This window comes from Aedes aegypti, chromosome 1, assembly GCF_002204515.2.
Source record: "Aedes aegypti strain LVP_AGWG chromosome 1, AaegL5.0 Primary Assembly, whole genome shotgun sequence".
NCBI lineage: Eukaryota > Metazoa > Arthropoda > Insecta > Diptera > Culicidae > Aedes > Aedes aegypti.
Genome location: NC_035107.1, coordinates 137,879,053 through 137,900,850, shown reverse-complemented (window position 1 = coordinate 137,900,850; position 21,798 = coordinate 137,879,053). Strand labels below are relative to the sequence as shown.

Genomic DNA, 21,798 nt, shown 5'->3' with positions numbered 1-21,798 from the left:
TCTCGATTGAACAAAGTGATTGAAGAAATGCGCTTTAGTTACTTGTTGCCTCAACAGACACAGGCTCCAAATGGAGATAGCCCTATGAGGCGTGATGGAGACAGTCAAACAAGCGGCAAAGAAACGAACAGTAACTGTTGTACGATAAACAATAACGTTTTGATGTGCTATCGAGTGGCCGTGGATAATAATATGAGTGTCGGCAAGGGTCGTGTTCAAAATGATGTGTGGAAAAGAAACTTTGCTCACGATTTTGTGAATGGTGAAGACAACAATGAACTGTTGGCAAATGGCCCTAACAATGATTTAAATACAGAAGTAAAGGTGCAAAATCTCATTGATGGTACATCTAGAAAAGCTTTTATCGGTGAAGAGCGACGTAGCATATCTGGAGCAAGTGAGAGCTATTGTGGCTTTGAGGCGTACGGTGGTTTGCGTGGTGACTGCCACAGGATAGCCCATGCGCATGACGAAAACAGAGAAGTAGAATCGCGACTATTGGTAAGTGAAGCTGTGACAGCTTTTTCTGAATTTTGTGGAACAGATTTGTATCCTGTCCGAAAATGGATTGTTGAATTAGAAGAACTATCTGATTCCTTAGGATTGTCTGAATTGCGCAAGTTTGTTATAGCAAAGCGTAAATTGTCAGGGTTGGCTAAACTATCGCTGCTTAGTGCTAACAATGTCTCTAATTGGAGAACTTTAAAAGACTTCTTGATAGCAGAATTTGAATACACGGAGAATTCTGCTATTGTACACGAAAGGTTGCGAAATCGCAAAAGAAAATTGGGTGAAAACGTATTAGAATATTTTTTGCAAATGCGCGGGATTGGGGCAAAGGCCAATGTGGGCATTTCATCAATTATTACTTATACAATCAATGGAATTAACGACAACGGTCCTGATAAAATTTTATTGTATGGTTGCAAATCGATTGATGAGTTTAAAGAGAAGCTTCGTTTGTACCAAAGTATAAAAGATAGCAAATATGGGAGCGATGTGAAGAAATTTAATAGAAATTCAGAAAGTAAATTTTCTAGGAGAGTGCCAAATGGCCACCATAATGTGAAATGTTACTACTGTGGAATAGATGGGCATATGTCTAGAAAATGCTCGAAGAAGCTGGGATGGATGAAGAAAAACCACTCAAATTTTGATGTTTATATGACTGAAGTCCCAGGGAAATCCAATAAACATCATCCAGGACAGAGTTCAAGAAGCAGTTGGAACCAGGACACGACGATTTTACGGAGGCATACTACAACAGAGTCGAAAAAGCAGGTTAAACGAGACGAGGCAGACCGGAGACGAATTGACGAATGCAGGAAATCCGAACTAGGAGAATCAAGACATCGTGTGGGACGACCAGATGGCACCATCCGAGACGGATGGTGGTCAGGATGGCCGATTTGTGGGAATAGCATCATAGACAACCCTAGGTGCCCTCCTAGCTACGCACTGCAATACAATCACCATCAAATCCAGCAGCCAGCTAGGCTGCGACGACAGTTTCAGTATTAAATAGTGAGAGCAATCGTTCGGTCGTGTTCGCTTATTAGTAATATAATTTAATTCAATTAAGAAGTTAATCTTATTGAAGTTACGATATCCGAAGTTATCGTCCAGAACGCGTATTTCCCTATTTCCAGGTTGGAAAGTATAGTGAAATAATCAAGATTCCTACATGTATACGATCTATGCCTAGTTCGGCTCTGATCGACAGGCAATCAGTGTATTCAGTTTTTCAACTAGCTTGAAGCGATGAACATTTCAAGACAAGCTCTCCACTATATCTGCTAGCAATCACCGGTCGTCGATAGACATTTCGGTTCTTTTCTGCTAAAGAAAGATTCGATTGTATGCCAAAGACTATGGCTCATGCTTTTCAATACAGCTGGAAAAACAAGAACTACACCCAGCACCAAATAGTACGTAACTATGAGGCGGACCGGAAGGTTTGATGAGCAATCCCCACCAAGATAAAAAGCTATCAGATGATGTAAAAATAATGACGCTAGCATTATTTTTTTGATTTTATACGAATTTTTGTTTTTAGCTATGCGGCTATTGGTACATCGACCCTATATTGAATTGAATGGAAAGATTTATCGTGCACTTACTTGTTCATCTTCCACTGCTGGTACACATTGAGGTATGTAAGATGATCCGATTCCGGAACCTGAAACTTTTCTCGCACGTTGTCCGCTTCCTCTTCCCTTCCTTTGGGCCGGTAGAAAATCGAAGGAACGGAGAGCATTGATACTGTTGAAAAGAAAAAAAAAATTGATTAATCTCTTTTTCAGCAAACATTTAAAGCGCGAATTGTCATTACCGATAATCAAGATCTCCGCACTGCATCCCATCTGGTTGGCAACGATCAGCATTTGACACTGGGGAGGATCGAGCGGAAATTCGGCCATTTGCCGACCGAGCGACGTCAGGGCTCCGGTGTGATCCAGCGCTCCCAGAATCCAAAGCTGGTACAGCGAGTTGAGGATGTTGTCCTGAGGGGGTGGATCCATGAAATGGAATTGGAGGAGGTCTACAACACCCAGAGACTTCAGCAAGAGTACGGTGTTGGCTAGATTGGTTCGTTGAATTTCCGGAACGGTCAGAGCGAGCAGTTCGTCTTTGTACTGGCGTTCGGTGTAGAGACGGAAAGCTTGTCCCGGTCCAGTTCTTCCGGCACGACCAGAACGTTGGTTTGCGTTAGCTTGGGAGATGGGGTAGATCTGCAGGGCATCCATACCAATCCTTGGATTGTAGACTTTAAGTTTGCAGTAGCCCGAATCGATGACGAAGATGATTCCGTCGACGGTCAGGGAAGTTTCGGCGATGTTCGTAGCAACGATACATTTGCGGAGGCCTTCAGCAGAGCGTTGGAAAATTTTTGCTTGCAAGTCGGACGGAAGTTGTGAATAGATCGGGAGGATCGATAACTCGGGGGCGTTTTCAATTTCAGATAATCGTTCGGCAAGTACTTCGCACGTGACTTCAATATCTTCCTGACCGGGCATGAAAATCAACATGTCCCCTTCCAGCTGCTGAAGATGAATTTGGAGGGCTTGCTTGACGGCAGAGTCCACGTAATCTTCACAGACATTTTTGCTGAACAGGACATCTACCGGATAGGTTCGACCTGGAATGGTGAAAGTAGGTACGTTACCAAAGAACGTAGCAAACTTAGTTGCGTCCATAGTAGCAGACGTGACGATCAGCTTCAAATCTCTCCTTCTAGCGACAATATCTCGTAGCAGTCCAAAAAGAACGTCAGTAGAGAGTGACCGTTCGTGAGCTTCATCCATAATGACCGCTGAGTATCCGTCGAGATCACTGTCTCTCAAACTTTCACGCAGTAGAATACCATCCGTCATATATTTGATGACTGTTTTCTCCGAAGTGCAATCCTCGAATCGAATCGCATAGCCAACCTCTTGTCCCAACTTGGTGTTCATTTCATCCGATACACGTTTGGCCACGGACATGGCAGCCACTCTTCGAGGCTGTGTGCAACCAATCATGCCCAATCGACTGTAGCCATCTTCATGCAGATACTGAGTGAGCTGAGTAGTTTTTCCACTACCAGTTTCACCAACAATGATTACAACCGAGTTCTCACGGATCACGTTCAATAGATCTTGACGCACAGCAAACACAGGAAGCGATCTTCGCTGTTCGTAGATTGGCCTTTTCTTGGTGAAATCGGCGCTATCGTCCTGTGCTTGCATGTGGTCTGCGAATTTCTGATCCTTGCGGTAGTCTGCAGTGTCTGTTTCTGCGTCATACTTGGCATCTTCGTCATCCTGTTTCTTCTCGACGCCCATTATGTTTCCGAGCTTTGTGCCACCCAACTCCCAGTGCTTCTTCTGAGCTTTCCTACGTTCCTTCTGTTCTCGATAGGTCCTCACCAGAAGGCTTCCCTTCCGAGCAACCATGGCCATATCTGAGGTTGCGTCCTTCACAGGAATAACCGGTTCCGGCTGCTTCGTAAACACAATTCGGCCATCCAAAAAAGGTGGAACCGTATGATGGACTAACAAGTGGACTCGCTCCACAGCTTCTTCGTCAAAATCTTCGTTGAAATTGATCGACATCACCACTCCGGATGTGAGCAGACGATTCTTCTCCCACAGTTCATTGTCCTTGTTGATTTGACGCTGCTGAGCAGACATCCGCTTGATCCTACGTTGCTCCAACTGTTCTTCCCGTTTCTGAAGATATTCCGAACTTGTTCCGGAGAATGGATTATTCTCCTCGTCATATCCCTCGCCAATGCTGTACCACTCGCGATCCAAGCGCACCTGCTCCTTTTCCCAGAGATCCTTATCTTCTTCGGACTCCCATGGAACATTCTTCTTGCTGCCGTGTGGGGTCGCTCCGGATTCCTTCCGATCTGGTGCCCATTTGTTGTACTTGTGGGCCGGAGTCGGACGAGGTGTGTCCTCTTCTCGACCTCTCCTGGAAGACGATGACGACGAAGGACGATTGCTTCGTACAGACTCCGAACCCTTCGGCAGTTTGGGAGTAGGATAGTCCCACGACGATTTTCGGGAACTGGAAGCCTGCCTTTCATCATCATCCTCCCATCCGAATGCATCCATACGGCGATCGCTTCGAGGCGTTTGCGGTTCATCTTTGTAGTGGCTGAAATAGAGATAGAGAATAGGGAACAGTTATTTTATAAGGAACGATGAATGTATTTTGGAAAAAGATAAAGTTACAGAACAAAAAGGTCAATGGGCTATTGTTTCCTTTGAATTGAAAAGTTTCAAAAAAGAAGAAGAATTTTTGTTGATCAAGCTAAAGGTTTGTTTGACAAATTGTCTGAAACTCGGCCATAAGATATACGTCCCGTTGCAACTCTAGAGGCCCATGCTATATTTGAACGAGCATAATTCTTTTTCTTTTTTTTTAAATTCTTTATTAGTATCATTCCAAACATTACATTCATTTCTTGTATCTAGGTGTTCTGTGTTATTAGACAACACTATCATCCTAATTTGGTAAAACAAATTTAAGATTTTATTAACATTTTGTTAACAACATATTACATTTCATTTGCCGTAGCAGTTCAGATTTTTTACAGGTGAGTTGATTTCACCTGCTTATAAAAGAAAAAAAATAGCGTTTTTAATTTACTTAACCTAACTTAACCTAAACATATAACGCATTAATCGTGGCAATAGAAGATTGTAACGATTTTTGCCTAAAATTATTAATTATTTTATTTGACATTTGTTCCAATGTTTCAACATTGGAAATTCTATGTAACTCATTGGTACTATACCAGGGAGGAAGCCCCAGAATCATTTTCAAAATTGTATTTTGAATTCTCTGCAGACCTTTTTTCCTGGTATTACAACAGCTAGTCCATATTGGTACAGCATACAACATGGCTGGCCTGAAAATTTGTTTGAATATCAAAAACTTGTTCTTAATACAAAGTTTTGATTTTCTATTAATAAGGGGATAGAGGCATTTTACATATTTGTTACATTTGGCTTGAATGCCCTCAATGTGATTTTTGAAAGTTAAATTCTTATCTAGCATGAGCCCTAGATACTTGACTTCATCTGACCAATTTATTGGAACCCCTCCCATCGTGACAACATGTCTACTTGAAGGTTTCAAATAAAGAGCTTTTGTTTTATGTGGGAATATTATTAGTTGAGTTTTGGAAGCATTAAGAGAAATCTTCCATTTTTGCAAGTATGAAGAAAATATATCCAAACTTTTTTACAATCGACTACAGATGACACGCAGGATTCTTTTTTTTTTTTTTTGTTCTTTATTAGGGTGATTTTTAGCGCATACGGCTAGTTCATCACCAAACAGCATGCAGGATTCGTCCTTTGGCGGAGAGGCCTGTGTCATCCGCAAACAAGGATTTTTGACATCCCTGAGGTAACTCAGGTAAGTCAGATGTGAAAATATTGTATAATGTTGGTCCTAAAATGCTGCCTTGGGGAACACCAGCTCTTGCAGGAAGTCTTTCAGATCTGGAGTTCTGATAATTAACCAGAAGTGTAGGATTTGACAGACAACTTTGAATTATTCTAACAATTAAAGTTTTCTAATTTTACGATCAAACCTTTATGCCAAACACTGTCGAATGTTTTTTCTATGTCTAGAAGAGCAAGACCAGTAAAATATCGTTCAGATTTGTTGGAACGGATAAAATTTGTTACACTTAAAATTTGATGAGTGGTCGAATGTCCATGGCGGAATCCGAACTGTTCATTTGCAAAAATTGAATTTTCGTTGATATGGACCATCATTCTGTTCAAAATGACCTTTTTAAAAAGTTTACTGATGGAGGAAAGCAAACTGATTGGACGATAGCTAGAAGCTTCTGCATGATTTTTATCTGGTTTTAAAATTGGAACAACCTTAGCATTTTTCCATTTGTCAGGAAAATATGCTAATTGACAACAACTAAGAATGCTAAGCTACTTTCTGGAAATTTCTTGATGAGGATGCAGAAAATTCCATCATCGCCAGAAGCTTTCATATTTTTGAATATTTTAATAATAGTTCTGAGTGATTCCAAGCAACAGCACCAAAATTTGGTAAATTTTTTAATTCATTTTTTTCTATTGAGCTGAAACTTTGCACAGTTTTCCAGTTCCATCTAAATCGTCATTTTCCGATATCAAATCTTCAAGTTGAGTCACGACTAACTTTTCAAAAGGGTGTATGTGAAAATGGTTCAAAAATATTCAAAAAGCTGCACAGCAAAAACGGTTCGTTCGATTGTTAGACAACTAAAGAAACAAAGTTAGACAACTAAATAAAGATTCCAAAAAAAATACACACAGTAAAAAAAAATTTTTTTTTGCATTAAAAAACATAATTTTTGACACAAAAACTCAAATATCTCAAAACCCTATCGGAATACCAACGTAATTTTTTGAGGGACGGTCCATTATATTAGCTATCTACCATAAAAATTTGGTGATGGTAAACCAATAAACAAAAAAGTTATGACATTTCAAACATGTCACAATTTTCACATTTAGTAGAAAAAAATTTTTTTTTTCGGTGTAAATTATTACGGGAACCGCAGTTTGTTGCTGATTTTATTGTTAAGGGCTTTGCGTGAATTAAACAAGTCGTTTTCATGTATTCATTAGTATTATGTATATTATATGTATAAATATTATGTACAGTTAACTCTCCCTTACTCGATATTGAAGGGACCATCGAGTTAGGGAGGTATCGAGATACAGAACACATTATTTTTCAAATTGCAAACTTTTATTATTTTGACAAAATACATTCAGAACAGTTATTTTCACGTGAAAAAAAAAACAATTTTACCACATTTACCTTTGTGACACTTTTTTACCGATCGGCAAAAATTAAAAATTTTAGCACCCAGAAATTGGCAGAAAACTTTAATTTGACTATTAATTTAATCATAATAATCAAATTCATGACATTTATTAACATTTGGAGGACATTTAGAATTTTTCATGAAAATATCGAGTTAGAGAGGTAAACTTACTTGGGAAACTGAAACAGATAGCATCGAGTTAGGGAACATCGAGTTAGAGAGGTATCGACTTACAGAGGTATCAAAGCATGCTAGATTGAAGGGACCGCGCATTCCATCGAGTTAGGGGAAATATCGAGATACAGAATATCGAGTAAGGGAGAGATGACTGTATATGTATAAATATTATATGTATATGTATATATGTAAAAATTAAAATGAATTAACAGATTACACGAAAATAATTTTTTTTTTACCAGGATATTTTTTTTTAGAGTATGATCGATGAGTTTCTAAATGTTATATATAAACTTTAAAAGTTTTGGATTTGGGTATGCGTTATGAGATCATGAAAACATTTTATTAATACTTATTTATTTATTTATTGTTATTCAATTTTTTTACAATATCGAACACTTTTGCATCATTATCAGTACAGTTCGAGTATAGTTTTGCTTTAATTTTATTTTCTGACAATGGAATGAAACAGTGAAATTTTTGGGTTCCTTGGATCGTTTTCGCGTTATTATATTGCTCGCTGAGCTCTGATGCCGTTAATTCGTACTCTTCAGTAGTAGTAAAACAAAATGATAATTTTGTTAAATCTTCTTCTTTTCTGCGATTCGCCCAATCAAATAGTTCTTTTGCAGTTTTAATTGGATGCTCACGTTCTTTGGCTAAACTTGCTCTTGTGGCCATGCGCTTTATGGTTCCTTCAATAGCATCACAAGGACCTTTGCCATGTGACGTAGCAAAGAAATGCCATTCTGCATCAATTCCGTACTTTGATTTAAATGGACATAGGCTCGAAAAATTCTTACGGTTTTTGTACTGCGATGCTGCTCCATCAGACATGAAATATATCTTTCTGATTTCTTTATCCTTATCAACGCGTAAAAAGTTAATCATTTTGGCAATGAACAAATTTACAGATACTGAGTCGTGTCTTAAATCTTCGGAAATTACAATAAAACTGAAATGTTCAATTTGCGTACTTCCATTGAAATAAATAAAGAATGGATGAATTGTAGCTTGTTGTACGTTCCAGTGATGGGACTGCACTTCATCTTGCAATACAAAGCTATAATTTTCAGAAAAATCACAAATGACTAAAAATTCACCATCTTGTAATGTATTTTTCGTATTTTTAAAAAGCGGAATTGCTCTGTTTTAATAAAGTCGTGAGGAATTAAACTTTCTAATTTCAAGCAAAAAAATGACACAAACTCATCTACAGGTTTTACAATAGTTTCTAGGTCACACCTATCCGTGGTCACCCATTGCTCAAATGATAACTGATCAATATAATTTTCTTCAAACTCAGCGAATAAAGTGTTTTCCAATGATGAAGAATCTGGACAATCCGAACAAGATCGTAGATAGCAATTTGATGTTGTATTTTCACACAAAAGACTACCAGTTAACATTTTAATATCCTTTGATAAATTGATTCTTTTCAAACTATGTAAGATTAGGTTAATATTTTCGTGTGTTGTGCACACACAAACATTATGTGTTCCTGAATTGGATAGAAGCTTGCATTGCCTTGGACGAAGGCTTGCAAATGAGGAAAAACCTACCTTAATATTTTCGTTAATTTCCTTGAAGCGTGTATACGCTTCTTTCAAAGTAGTCATCATTAATCGTTTTTGGATTGCTTGACGCTTTCCATCTTTTTTTACAGATACATAATCTTTTTGGCCAGGCATAGCTCTACTTACTTCATCGTCTTCAAAATATTGAATTATTTTTTCTTAATGAAGTACTCTGTTAATGAAATACTCGACCTAGCATTTTTGGTTGCAAGACAGTTATTTTTGAATTGTTTTGCCTCTTTTGCTGTATTTCTATTGGTTTTGAACTCATCAATGGCGTCTTGAATAGACCACGAGCTTGGCAGCATCGACAAAATCAATAATTTTTCTTTCCTTGTCGTGGCTAGATTCGAGAACCTTTCCTTCATATTCATAATTACCTCATCGTAGTCTGTATTTTCCACATCCTCAGGTCCTAATTTGAAGAGGTTTCTTCGTACAGCTTCGTTGATTTCACGGTATTTTTTCTCGGGATAATTGACGTAACCCATCTTCGTCCATTTAATCGGAGTCACTTTTATTCCAGCTATCCCTTCGTTGAAGCGTTCGATGTTGACCTTCTGGATGCACTCATCTTCTGATCGATTTGTTGAAACAGATGTCGCTGATGGTACCGTGGCAAGACTATCTGCACTTGGTACTTCTGGTAACTCCTCAGTTGTTGTCGGTGCATCTAGTAATTCCTCAGTTGTTGTTGTTTTCGAACTTCCTGCAACCTGATCCACCGATGATGTACAGATTGCCCGTTTGTCAACGTTTAAACGGCAGGACGTACAAATGCGTAAATTTGTATTCAATGTAGACATTGGAGCATAACCAGCCGCTTTTAGTTTATCTATGGTGCTTTCGGTGAGATTTCGTAGCTCTTTCGAACACTTTTTTTCTGCAAACGGCCTGCAACAGTTGAGAAAGCGACTACTCATGTTGCTCGTTAGATTTTAATAAACAAAATCACTTTTAAGTTTTTACTGACTAGTTTGGTGTCGTTTGCTTGACTGAAGAAAAATTTTACAATTAAATCTTTTATAACCATAGTGGTAGTATATTTTTAGCTTTTTCGTGAGTATGTTCATGGTATGTACCTATCATGTTTTTGATGTTGTTGAAGTTACTCGCTTTCTCCCAAATATGATTAACAAAGTCTATTCTCTACCAAGGCGGGTCTATACCCAGGTGTAATCAGATTTTAACTTTGTGGAGAAAACCAGCGCCGAGAAAACCGACCTGCTTTACGTATACTAGATCACCTGGGTATAGACCCGCCTTGTTCTCTACGAGGTAAACTTTTTGCAGGTAAACTAGTCGTATACCTGTATAGAAAACTTTTTTTGTAGCTTTTGTCTTCAATATTAGATTTCTTATAGGTTTCTTTTATCAAAAGGTTTCAACACAATTGAGAGAATTTTTCTTCAGTTACGTACAATAAAAAATATGACACTATCAAGACTTTAGATCACAACACTGGATCGCGTCTAACTTTCTAATAGATGCTATAATAGTTATGAATAATTAAATAAAATATCATGAAAACAACTTGTTAACCTCATGTGGCACCCTTAATAAAAAATTCAGCAACAAACTGCGGTCCTAAAAAAAAATCAAAACAATGAAAAATTTTTTTTTCACTAAGTGTCAAATTTGTGAAATATTTGAAATGCCATAACTTTTTTGTTTAATGGCTTACCATCACCAAATTTTTATGGTAGATAGCTAATATAATGGACCGTTTTCCCTCAAAAAATTACGTTGGTATTCCGATAGGATTTTGAGATATTTGAGTTTTTGTGTCAAAAATGATGTTTTTTAATGCAAAAAAATATTTTTTTTTACTGTGTGTATTTTTTTTTGGAATCTTTATTTAGTTGTCTAACTTTGTTTCTTTAGTTGTCTAACAATCGAACGAACCGTTTTTGCTGTGCAGCTTTTTGAATATTTTTGAACCATTTTCACATACACCCTTTTGAAAAGTTAGTCGTGACTCAACTTGAAGATTTGATATCGGAAAATGACGATTTAGATGGAACTGAAAAACTGTGCAAAGTTTCAGATATTTTTGAAATGGTCGATCAGAATCGACTTGCATGCCTCCGTGGATTCCCTCTTCTCACTTATTCCAAATCAGTCTCCCAGGCATTTTTGAAAACGTTCTCTTGATTTAGAATATTTTCGAAGTCCTGAGTAACTTGATTTTCAATTGGAGTAGTAAGTCATAAATTAAAATTGTGCGCACTTTCAAACTGCATAGCAAGTTTTTGAGCTTTGAGAATCGTAGTAATAATTTGCTTTCCTCTTTCAATGTTGGCATTGGCTTATGAGGTTTTTTCAAAATTTTAGATAATTTCCAAAAGGGCTTAGAGCGGACCCTGTGAAATCTTATTTTCAAAATGTTTGTTTCTTAATTGTGCAAAACGTTTCTTAATTTCTTTCTGCAAAACCTGCCATATAATTTCCATAGCAGGATCGCGAGTGCGTTGAAATTGCCTTCTCCTCATGTTTTTAAGACGGATCAAGAGTTTAAGATCATCGTCTATAATCACGGATTCAAATTTTACTTCACATTTTGGAATTGCAATGCTCTTGGCTTCAAAAATGGAATTTGATAAAGTTTCAAGAGCATTGTCAATAGCAAGTTTTGTTTGTAAAGAAATGTTAACATCAAGATTAGAATCAATATATGTTTCATATGTATTCCAGTCGGCTCGAAAATAATTGAAAGTGGAGCTGATAGGATTGAGAATCGCTTCATGGAATATTTGAAATGTAACAGGGACATGATCAGAATCAAAATCAGCATGAGTAACCAATTGGCTACAAAGATGATTAGAGTCGGTTAAGACCAAGTCAATCGAAGATGGATTTCTAGAAGAGGAAAAACATGTAGGGCTATCAGGGTATTGAATTGAGAAATATCCTGAAGAGCACTCATCAAATAAAATTCTGCCGTTGGAATTACTTTGAGAATTATTCCATGACCGATGTTTGGCATTAAAGTCACCAATAACAACAAATCTCGATTACTTTTTCAAATCGACGTAAGTTACTTTCACACACTTTTGAGAAAATTAATTAAGAAGAATAACAACCTGTCTTCTAAAACTGTTTTAAAATGAACAAACTTTTTAACATTTTTTCGCTGTATACATCGCTTAATTTTTTCATACAATCAGCTCGCGTTCAAAAACTAGGTAGTTTCTATTATTTCCCACAAAAAAAAATAATATAACAAAATGATAAGCCGTTTCATTCAGGTACTTTCGACGTTTTTGTACCAGTGTAAAATCAGCTCAAGTAGTGTTTTCTTTTGATTCGTGGTTAAGTCACTTTGTCTCTCAATACAACGGAGCGGTGAATGTAGCGGTTGGGTTGCGAAAGTTTAAATTCTTACTTACGCCGTTTTGTAATTCCTCAATTCTACGTTCTAAAAGTGAAAAATCTAGTTGGGTAAAGAGCGGAACGTGTGGGATTTCGTCTGCGAAACACGTAGAAGCGATAAAGTAAGTTTGTTCACTTTTTTGACTTGAGACTATTTGAATAAGTTTTCGAGAAGTTTTGACTCATTGCGAGTCAATTTTCGCAAGTCAGTTTGGAGCAAATCAACTTGCTGTCCAGAGCATTGGAAAGATAAATAGGCAGCTATCAAAATATATTTACCAAGCTGTGTTCCAAACGAAACACCTAAAGTTTCAACAATTTTAGTTTCAAATGACGTAAACAATTGATGTTTTATACGCCTATGAAGTGGGTAAATTATCTGATGATTTCCCATTAGAATTTTCGGTAGACGAAGAGGCAGAGTAGATGTTACCTGTGGCGGTAGGGTTTCTTCTATTTGATTTGAAACAAGTAGAATGGGTACTCATAGTACCAATGAGGGAGGAGTTCAAATTACCTGCTACGATATCAGCAAAGCATTTCCCGTGGGTAGATACATTCGAAATTAAAAGATTCGAACGGCTACCCGACGGATTAAAATTAATTTGTGAATGAGCATGATTATGATCTTCCTGATGGGTATGATTCGTAACCAAGCGATCGTTAACTGAAAAATGAGTATTGTTTGATACTCTACCAGGCAAATTCCGGAAACGACCGTTATCGTAGCGGATATTATCTTTCATATGCCTGGTACGAGCCTCGACGACTCTCTTGCGCAAAGGGCAATCCCAAAAATTGGATTTATGATTGCCCTTGCAATTGCACATAAGTACTTATCGGTATGTTTCTTCACTGGACAGACGTCTTTAGCGTGAGAAGAACCTCCGCAAATCATGCGTTTAGCATCCATGCGTCAATTTTTTGTACCATGACCCCACTTTTGGCACCGACGGCACTGAGTGGGGTTCTGGTAATTTCCTCCAGGTTTCTGGAAATGTCCCCATGTCACACGGACATCGAACATAAGTTGTGCTTTTTCTAAAGCTTTAATATTATTTAAGATTCTTCAAATTCTAGAAGCTTTAAATTGAAACAAATGAGGTCGTGTATATTTTTTAGCTTGACTCCCACCAAATATAAGCAGTAGTTATGCTGAAATTGATTTTTATGTAAAATTGAAGATAAAAGTACAGAAAACGTTTTTGAAAAACGTCTCCTTGCTTTTCACTTGCCGCACATGTGGGGCAAGTGAAAAGTTTATCGTTTTGAACAATACATTCAAAAACTAACAGTTAAATTTACGATTTATATTACCTTTAACATTTGTTAAGGCGTCCCAATGAACAATAACATAAGTAATAGGTAGACAAAGAAAACTCTTGTTACTTGAATTTTCTTCTGTTCAGCTATGTTTGTTGAAATGATTTGACAACATTATAACTGCAACATTTCCAATGTTAGTTCTTACATCATGGGACAGCAATTGCATTTCTGCTCTGTAGAATTTCCACCGCTCTTTATTTGTTTTTAAGAAAATCTGATATGACGTCGGATAACTATTCGGGAGAAATTAAACGGAGTCCTTCAATAAAGTATTTGCAATCTTTTTTATGTGGATAGACCTATACCGCATTTTTATGTTTTGAACTAGCTTTAGATAGACATTCCACGAGACTTCCGTGTGTTCTCTTATATTGGAACTTTTCAATCAACGTTTCCTTTTAATCGGCTGTCCGAAGTAAACATATTAATCGTAATATTTGGCAACCTTTTTTTAGAGAAGTTCCATGATTTGGCTATGATAATAGCTTTCAACGCTAAAAAATCTATCACATAAACTGATAGAGATCAATGAAGTACTGATTTCACTGAAATAATTTTGACAATTTTTGAATCCCAAAGGAAAACAGGACAAAAAGTTGTGAAATAATGATCAATTTGCCCCCGGATTACGGTACATTTTCGTAAATGTCTTGAGTGCTCAAACGAATATTCTTATGGTTTTTATTGTGGTGGCTATTTGAGGCATCCTTTAGCAGATCATAATGACACTAGACATTAAAACACTGTTTTTGAGGTCAAAACCGGGGTGGCTCATATTGCCCCCATTATCCCTACAATAATAGCGCTCTGAATTGGCGCTCTGAATCTAAAATCTTAACATGAGTTTATAAGGCAAAAATGAGGTGATGTCCAAAATAGATTATGGTTTTTGTTCAGTTGATATAATTTAGCCACTAGAATGTCGCATACATACATACTTGCAGGCGTTTTTCGTAGAACTGATGATATTTGCTTGCATTATATGAAATTATTGATTATCACTAATATAGGGGGATAAGGGGCATAATGAACATACGGGGAGAAATGGACACTCCCTCTATCTCTGAGAATATGCAATATGCATACTTCATCAAAACTTCATACACTGCATGAAATCTGTATTGCATTTGGAATGTTTAACGGTATAAAAGTTTATGTTTTCCTTCAATTGTCCTTTGAAATTTGACTTTAAGTTTTTCTTAGTTTCAAATTGTCATATAAGCAAGGCGGTTAAAGAATCTTATTTTTGAACAAAGTAACTAATCTAGAGAGATTCTTTTTAGCTATTATGATTTAGGGTGAGCCCTTCTACATATCGGAACGATTGACAGTCATTAAATATATTTGAATCACTAAATTTCACGCAAGTGTTCATTTTGCCCGATACCTTTTTACCAGCCTTGTTTTCGACCCAATTTTCTATCTCGTTTTTCTGATATTTGATATAATTTTTACTACCATGAATGAATGTAGCACGTCGTACTAACATCAAACTTGAAAGCTAACCGGAGGAAAATTGAAAACATTTCCATTTTATGGTCTTAAAAACAAAACATTTGCTTAACGTGTCCAATATGCCCCTAATTCCCCTACACATCCGATAAACGAAAAAAATGCATAAGTCAAATGTAAACTCCTAAAACTTTATAATATGATCGTCTTATTAAGAAACCATTGCATGGATGTTGAGATAGCGCCCCTGTCCAAATTATATTCACATGATGGTGTCCAAAATGTATATTTGGTGTCCGAAATGTATAACAAACAAAAAAAAACGCCTAAAAATGCTATTAACGCTTAATGGGACATTAAGCATATAAGTAACATTAGGTAATACAATATTAGTATCTCATTAAGTTAATTAATAGTCGTTTCCAGACATACCCTTAGCCTGTCCAAAATACATAATTTACCCTACCTCTCTATTGAGCATCAAGGTAGTATAAAATCGGCTGATTTTTGCTCATGAGTTGAACTTTTTCAATGTCTGATCTAGTTTTTGAATTTGATAATTGTTAGAAGTTATGCAAAGGTGCACCAAACACCATAACATTTTCAGTACTTTACCAACTTTACTTTAAATTGCCCCACTTTCATTTAAAGAAATTCATAAAATGGAATCATCCGAGTGACAGCTTCAGGGTGTCCATTTAAAATCAATTTTCCAACTCCCGGATTTTTCCCGGTTGCCTAAAAACTTTAAACCGGACTACATCAAAATCCTTCGACTTGCTATTTTTCCGACCTTTGTTAGTAAGTGCTGATATTTGATTTGACTTTCAAAATATTCGTTTTCAATTTCAAAAGATTTTTTCATCAGTAAAGATTTTTATACTTTTTGATAATATTAGATCATTTTATTTTCTTACATAAAGATTGTCAAATATTGTAAAAAATAGCAATACCATTGCAGTTACATGTTAGATTAAATAGAGTAAAGGATTTAATAGATATTGAAATCTAATCTCATCATATTATCAGGGTTTTGTAAATTCTGCATCTGTTTGCTCTAGAATGTTGAGTAGTTCAGAATTAGGTACGCAAATCATTTGCCACTTTTTCGTTTTGCTTTCATTCCATTAGTTCAAATTCGGAGGACTTGATATAAGTTATTTATGAACTGTTTGAATTTGAATGATATTTTCAAAATTCTTTGGGTTCAAAATAATATTGGTTTCAATTTCGCAGGAGTATTGGACAAACATAAGAAAAATGTCAGAACTAAGAACTGCTGCTTAAAATATTTTTATACTAGGTCTTTGCCTTTTTTTAAAATCAATTCAAATTGTTGATCAAAAAGTCCCTTAAAATTTTAGAATTCGGTGAAAAAAGTATTTGGCACGGTGGAAATAACCTCCCAATTGATGGCTTAGTTCAGTCCAGATTAGACTTTATTAGTGAACTCATAAGTTCAAATTTGGTCCGGAATTAGGTTTTTGGAACTTTTTTGCTGATTAAATCGTTTATGAGGAACTCGTTATGAACTTTAGTATCAAGTTCAATAAAAGCACTAAGCACACCTATAATGAACTTTAGTTTGATATGGAAGTACACATTAAGATCAAATGGTAACTTTGAAGCAACTTGGAAAGGATAAAGTTGAACTGGTTTCAAACTTCGTACAGTAAGTTAAGATTAAGTACTAACCGTGCCGGTTTGGAACTTCTTTTGGACTTTGGAAAAGTAAACAGAACAGAAGAAAAAAAAACTTTCAAACATCTTTATATGAGTAGTTTGATGCACTGCACAGTTTCGACTGTATTACATTGCATTATTACGTTTATTTTATTTTCTTGACTTTTTAATTTCTTTTATTGCACAAGTATTGTAGCACGTAGTTTATGTATTTGATAAATCAATCGTGATTCAAAACAAACTGAGGAATGTCATATGATTCAAGTTTACAAAAAGTTCGTAATAAACTTGTTGATACTTTCAAATTTATATTGCATTCTATCTCCACTTCTTGGAGATTTCAAAGTTCCGATAATGTTCTATCTCTAATGTGTAAAAGCACAAATAGACGTAATCAGCATATTGAGTGAAATCATAAGGATTTGCTCAACGCATTGATGGATCAGTGGTATGTACTCAAGATTCAAAGCGGAGGATCCGTGTTCAAAACTGATGTAATGTTCATCATAAATTTAACTAAAAATAAAATAGTGACAGGTGTTTCCTTTCAGAAAATCCAGCAGTAATAAATAATTACAATAATAGGAAGAAAAAAATGCAACCGCTGCTTTTTAATGTTTGTGTAATATTTTTAAGTTTGCTATTGAGTTTTATAGCATTCTATCAAGCGCAGAAAACAACTTGTTGTGAACTCAAGTTCGATTAGTAATTTAAAAAGTAAGCTGAATAGCACGCTATTCATTAACTTATGATCAGCTGATTAAGCCTAATTGTGCTGTGTTATCCGAAACATTGGTTGCTTGGGCTTCCAGTATTTATTTTCAGTCGGTAGCACTAACTACGAAAAGGAGAATATCTAAATGTTGACCATAGCACACTAAAATAGAAAATTTTAATATCCAATCCATTCACTTCACGCCTTACAAATTATACGTTAGGCATGACCCATAACCCAAAAAAAATCTTAATCTCATTGGATCCAAGGAAAGATGTTTTTAGCAGAAACTATATCTCGCCAAAAGAACATTCCGATATAATTTTTTTCATCGATTCACCGTTGCTTACATCGCATTATTGCAGAAAACTGATTTACTTTTCGTAACATGTTTTCGTGCTGTAGGAAAAAGAATAAGTAACTTCATAAACAATAAATATTACAGATTTGAATAATAAGGCGAAGTTAATAGCGAAATAGAGGTTCAAAGAAAAGAATCCGCTCATGTATTTTATGAAGGAACAGTGTCGATTTGATTGTTCCTCTATAAATCTTACTAAAAAATTGAAAAGTTGACATGAATCCATAACAGCATCTTTCTAGCAATCCATCTGCCCAAGAATAATTCACCAAGCCTTAACCAAGAATAAGCATCTCCAATAATCCGCCGAACAGAAACTCGTAATAAATTGGCCCATACTTTTACTTTTAGTAGGAAAATCACTCCAGAAAAAATCTTTTTAGATCAGCTTTCCACTAAGCGCTTGAATTCTATTGAGAATAAAAAAAATATTTTATGAATCTTGTTTGTAGTGTTATAAGTTATCCACTACTTAACTTCCAAGTTATTTTCCAAAGCACCTTAAATTACCTGGTCAATTATCGCATAGATTCCCGTAAGAATCTCATCATGAATATGCCATGAATCTTTATTTAAACCTATCAAGCATCTCACCCAGAAGCTTGTCGGGAATCACTATGTGTCCTTCTTCAAATTTTTCAATGATCTCAATGATGTTTAACGAAATCTCCTTTGAATTGGCTCAACCCAACAATTTGAAGCTGCTCAAACGCTTTTATAACTAATTCAATTCAACCTTTGTTTGAACAAGAGCTGTTCATAGCCTTCATACACTGTTGTTCAGCTATTAAACATCTAATTCTGGCGATTTTATTCAGCCTTAAGCTTAATTGGAGCTATATGGAAGGCTGAATAAAGGTCTAACATGTGCTGTTTCAAGCTCCTTTGAATAACGAAAATTCTATTTTTAGAACAATCGCTTATTCATCCATTATTCAGCAATAAACCAAAAAAATGTTAAAATGTTAACAGGTTCATAGTTTTGGGTTTTATCAACGCAACTAACAATTCCACATACATAATAGAGATATATGCTGGAATTTAAAGATGAAGATGTTAGTAAATATGAACAATTGAGAATTGAACTTGAATTCACTGATTTATAATCACTTACCTTGACATCTGCTCCATATGAGACTGTGCAAACATCATTAAAAGCAAGGGAATAACTTATTGACTTGTTTGAATAAAGGTTGCATTGAGGCTGAAGAAGTGATATCTATGTGACTATGTGATAGCTATGCAAAAACACATAAGTTAGCTGTCAAAAGTGTGTTGTGATTTTTGTTTTGAAATAGAATAATCTTTAATTATTGCTGATCAATTGTTGTCAACGCAAGTTGATATTTAATGATTACAATTTCGTACAGTTTATTAAAATGTGACAAGGAAATCTTCGTGATCGAGTGTAGTACGCTATCTTGTTGTTACCCGAGGACATCGATGCCGAAATCAGGAGTTTTGTTTTTCGACAAATGACATACCCAAGTGCATTTAAAGCATGTCGGCTTCGGGATGCAAAAAAATGGTTGTTCAGTGAGTTCGATTATACAGTTTTATAATAATTAATTTAGTGTTTGACCCAAACGTTGGTGCATATTTTTTCAACCTTCAGCTGGATAATTTTTCGACAATGGCTGTTGATTTGATTAAAGCTTTAAATAACCTTTAATCAATATCATTCAGGTTGGCTGAACAAAGGTTAAAACTGTGGATGGAAAATGTTTTGTTCAACTTGATATTCAGCTTTGAGTATACTGCTGAATAAGAGTGTTTAATAAGCTTTTCTTCAAATTATTGTTCAGCTGTCACGGTGTTCAGCCTTGTACACCATTAATCTGCCAATGTTCAGCAAATACTCTTGCTGTTCAGCTTAGGGTCGGTGTTCCCTTAGTGGACAGTCCCCTATAGTCGCACTAGTGGCTTTTTACGGCCGTTTTGCTATAAACCTTTTTAAAACATTTTTTGACATGAATGTCAGGAGCTATTTATCTAAGTACCATTGATACACAGCTTGATTTTGTTCAAATAATGATCGAAATAAATAGTTTTGCTTAAAATTTGAGCTCCTTTGCGCCTATAGTAAACCTATTGTTCCTATAGTAGCACTACTGAGAGAAACTACTTTTTATTTTACAAAATAATTGATGAATTAAGAACTTTTTTTTACATCAAACGAAAGCTTTTGATCCTCACTTTGTAGGAAAAATATATAAGTTTTGTAAAAATACGGTTTAGATAAGTATTTTGCCAACGCCATGATGCTCGTGCTACTATAGGAACATAAATTAGAAATAGTGCTACTATAGGCACATGTATTCCTATAGTGGCACACGCAATAATAAATGCAAACATTTGAGTTTTCGTAGTTTTCATATTTTTCCCACAAAACCAAGATAAAAAGCTTTCAAATGATGAAAAAATAATGACGATAGCGTTATTTTTCGATTTTATGCGAATTTTTGTTCTTAGCTGTGCGGCTATTGGTACATCGACCCTACATTGTTACTTGGGAATATCGTGACGCCAGAAATGTTTAAATCATCTCAAAAGAAATCGGTAGAAATTGATACAAAAAATGCCATAAATCTCTTCAGGAAACCAACGATTTTCGTTAAGTAGGATCACTAGAAACCATTTACCATCCCTCTAGAATTGCACCAAAAGTTAATCATAATGCAAAGTTTGAGTTGTCAGTTGTGTATCTTGTGGCAAAATTTTTCAGTTTTTCTACAGTATCTACTTAAAATTGAAAACAATTCATTCACTTATATTCGGAATACATATTTTTCCCGGTTTGTTCTACAATTTCCCGGGTATTTCCCGTATTTTTCCCGGCCAAATGAAATTCCCGTGTTTTTCCCGCTTTTCCCGGATGGATGGACACCCTGCAACTTTCAACCTACCCTGGTGTTCGATGCGAGGAATCTCCTCTCCGACTCCGAGAGCTACTGGAGGAGAACTTGTGTCGCTTCCGCTCGTCGTCGTCGTCGTCTCGATCTCGATCCTTCTTCGACTTGGTCGATGCGTAAAGCCCCTTCCCATGGTAGTCCTCCTTGGAACGGTCGTTGAACCTCTTCCTGGCAGCATCACTCACTCCACCGGTATAGGAAGGAGTTTCCACTGCACTTTCCCGATACTGCTTCGAAGAGGATGAGGCCGAAGATGACGAAGAGTGCTTACTTCTCTCTCGTCTTTCGGAGTAATCTTTCCCGCCGGCCTCATCCTCATCCATATCGTTACCATCGGAATCTTTGAACGAGAGCCGCGCCGCTTCTTGTTGCTTGCGGGCCCTTTGAGCTGCGGCCAATCGGTCCAACCCCAGCAAGGATGCTTTCGGTTTTTTGAACACGTCCTTCTCAGCCGTTTTGTCCTTCTTCTTGATTATCAGCCCGCCGACGTTGCTTCCGCTTTGTTCCAACTTGCACACGTCCGAAAACTTATCCATGGCAAATTAGGACACAAAACTAGCGCGATAAATATTAATTTATTCACGATTTTTTGAACATTTTGCGCAAAATACAGAGAAAACGTTTCCAATCTTCCGCGAAGTCAATCAAAACCAAAACAAAGCTTGACAGTTCGTTTCTAGAGGGGAGGGTCATTGAAAGACAGCGTCCCGCAGCAGTCGCTCGATTTTCTCAACCATGAAGCGTACACGCAATAAAATTGTGCGGTAAAAATTATTGTGATCTTCAAGAGAAATCCACGGAATGCGTTTATCTGAAAATCTTGATATATTGTGCTCTGCAAGATAAATCCACATAATGCGATTATCTGAAAATGTCGATATACCGTC

At 36.3% G+C, this 21,798-nt stretch overlaps 1 protein-coding gene across 2 annotated transcripts in view; it reads right to left on the bottom strand.

The window, feature by feature from the left end:
- Positions 1–21,584, bottom strand: part of LOC5571507 (pre-mRNA-splicing factor ATP-dependent RNA helicase PRP16) — a 114,135-nt gene extending 92,551 nt beyond the window's left edge. The window contains exons 1-3 of one of the 2 annotated variants that reach the window (XM_021848419.1): positions 20,906–21,584; positions 2,333–4,644; positions 2,121–2,262 (exon numbers count right to left, since the gene is read on the bottom strand). In XM_021848419.1, coding sequence (XP_021704111.1) covers positions 2,121–2,262; positions 2,333–4,644; positions 20,906–21,447 — 2,996 coding nt within the window. In that variant the 5' untranslated portion in view covers positions 21,448–21,584. The remainder of the gene's footprint in view (positions 1–2,120; positions 2,263–2,332; positions 4,645–20,905) is intronic. The other variant, XM_021848418.1, reaches the window with a different exon arrangement.
- Positions 21,585–21,798: the final 214 nt, after the last annotated feature.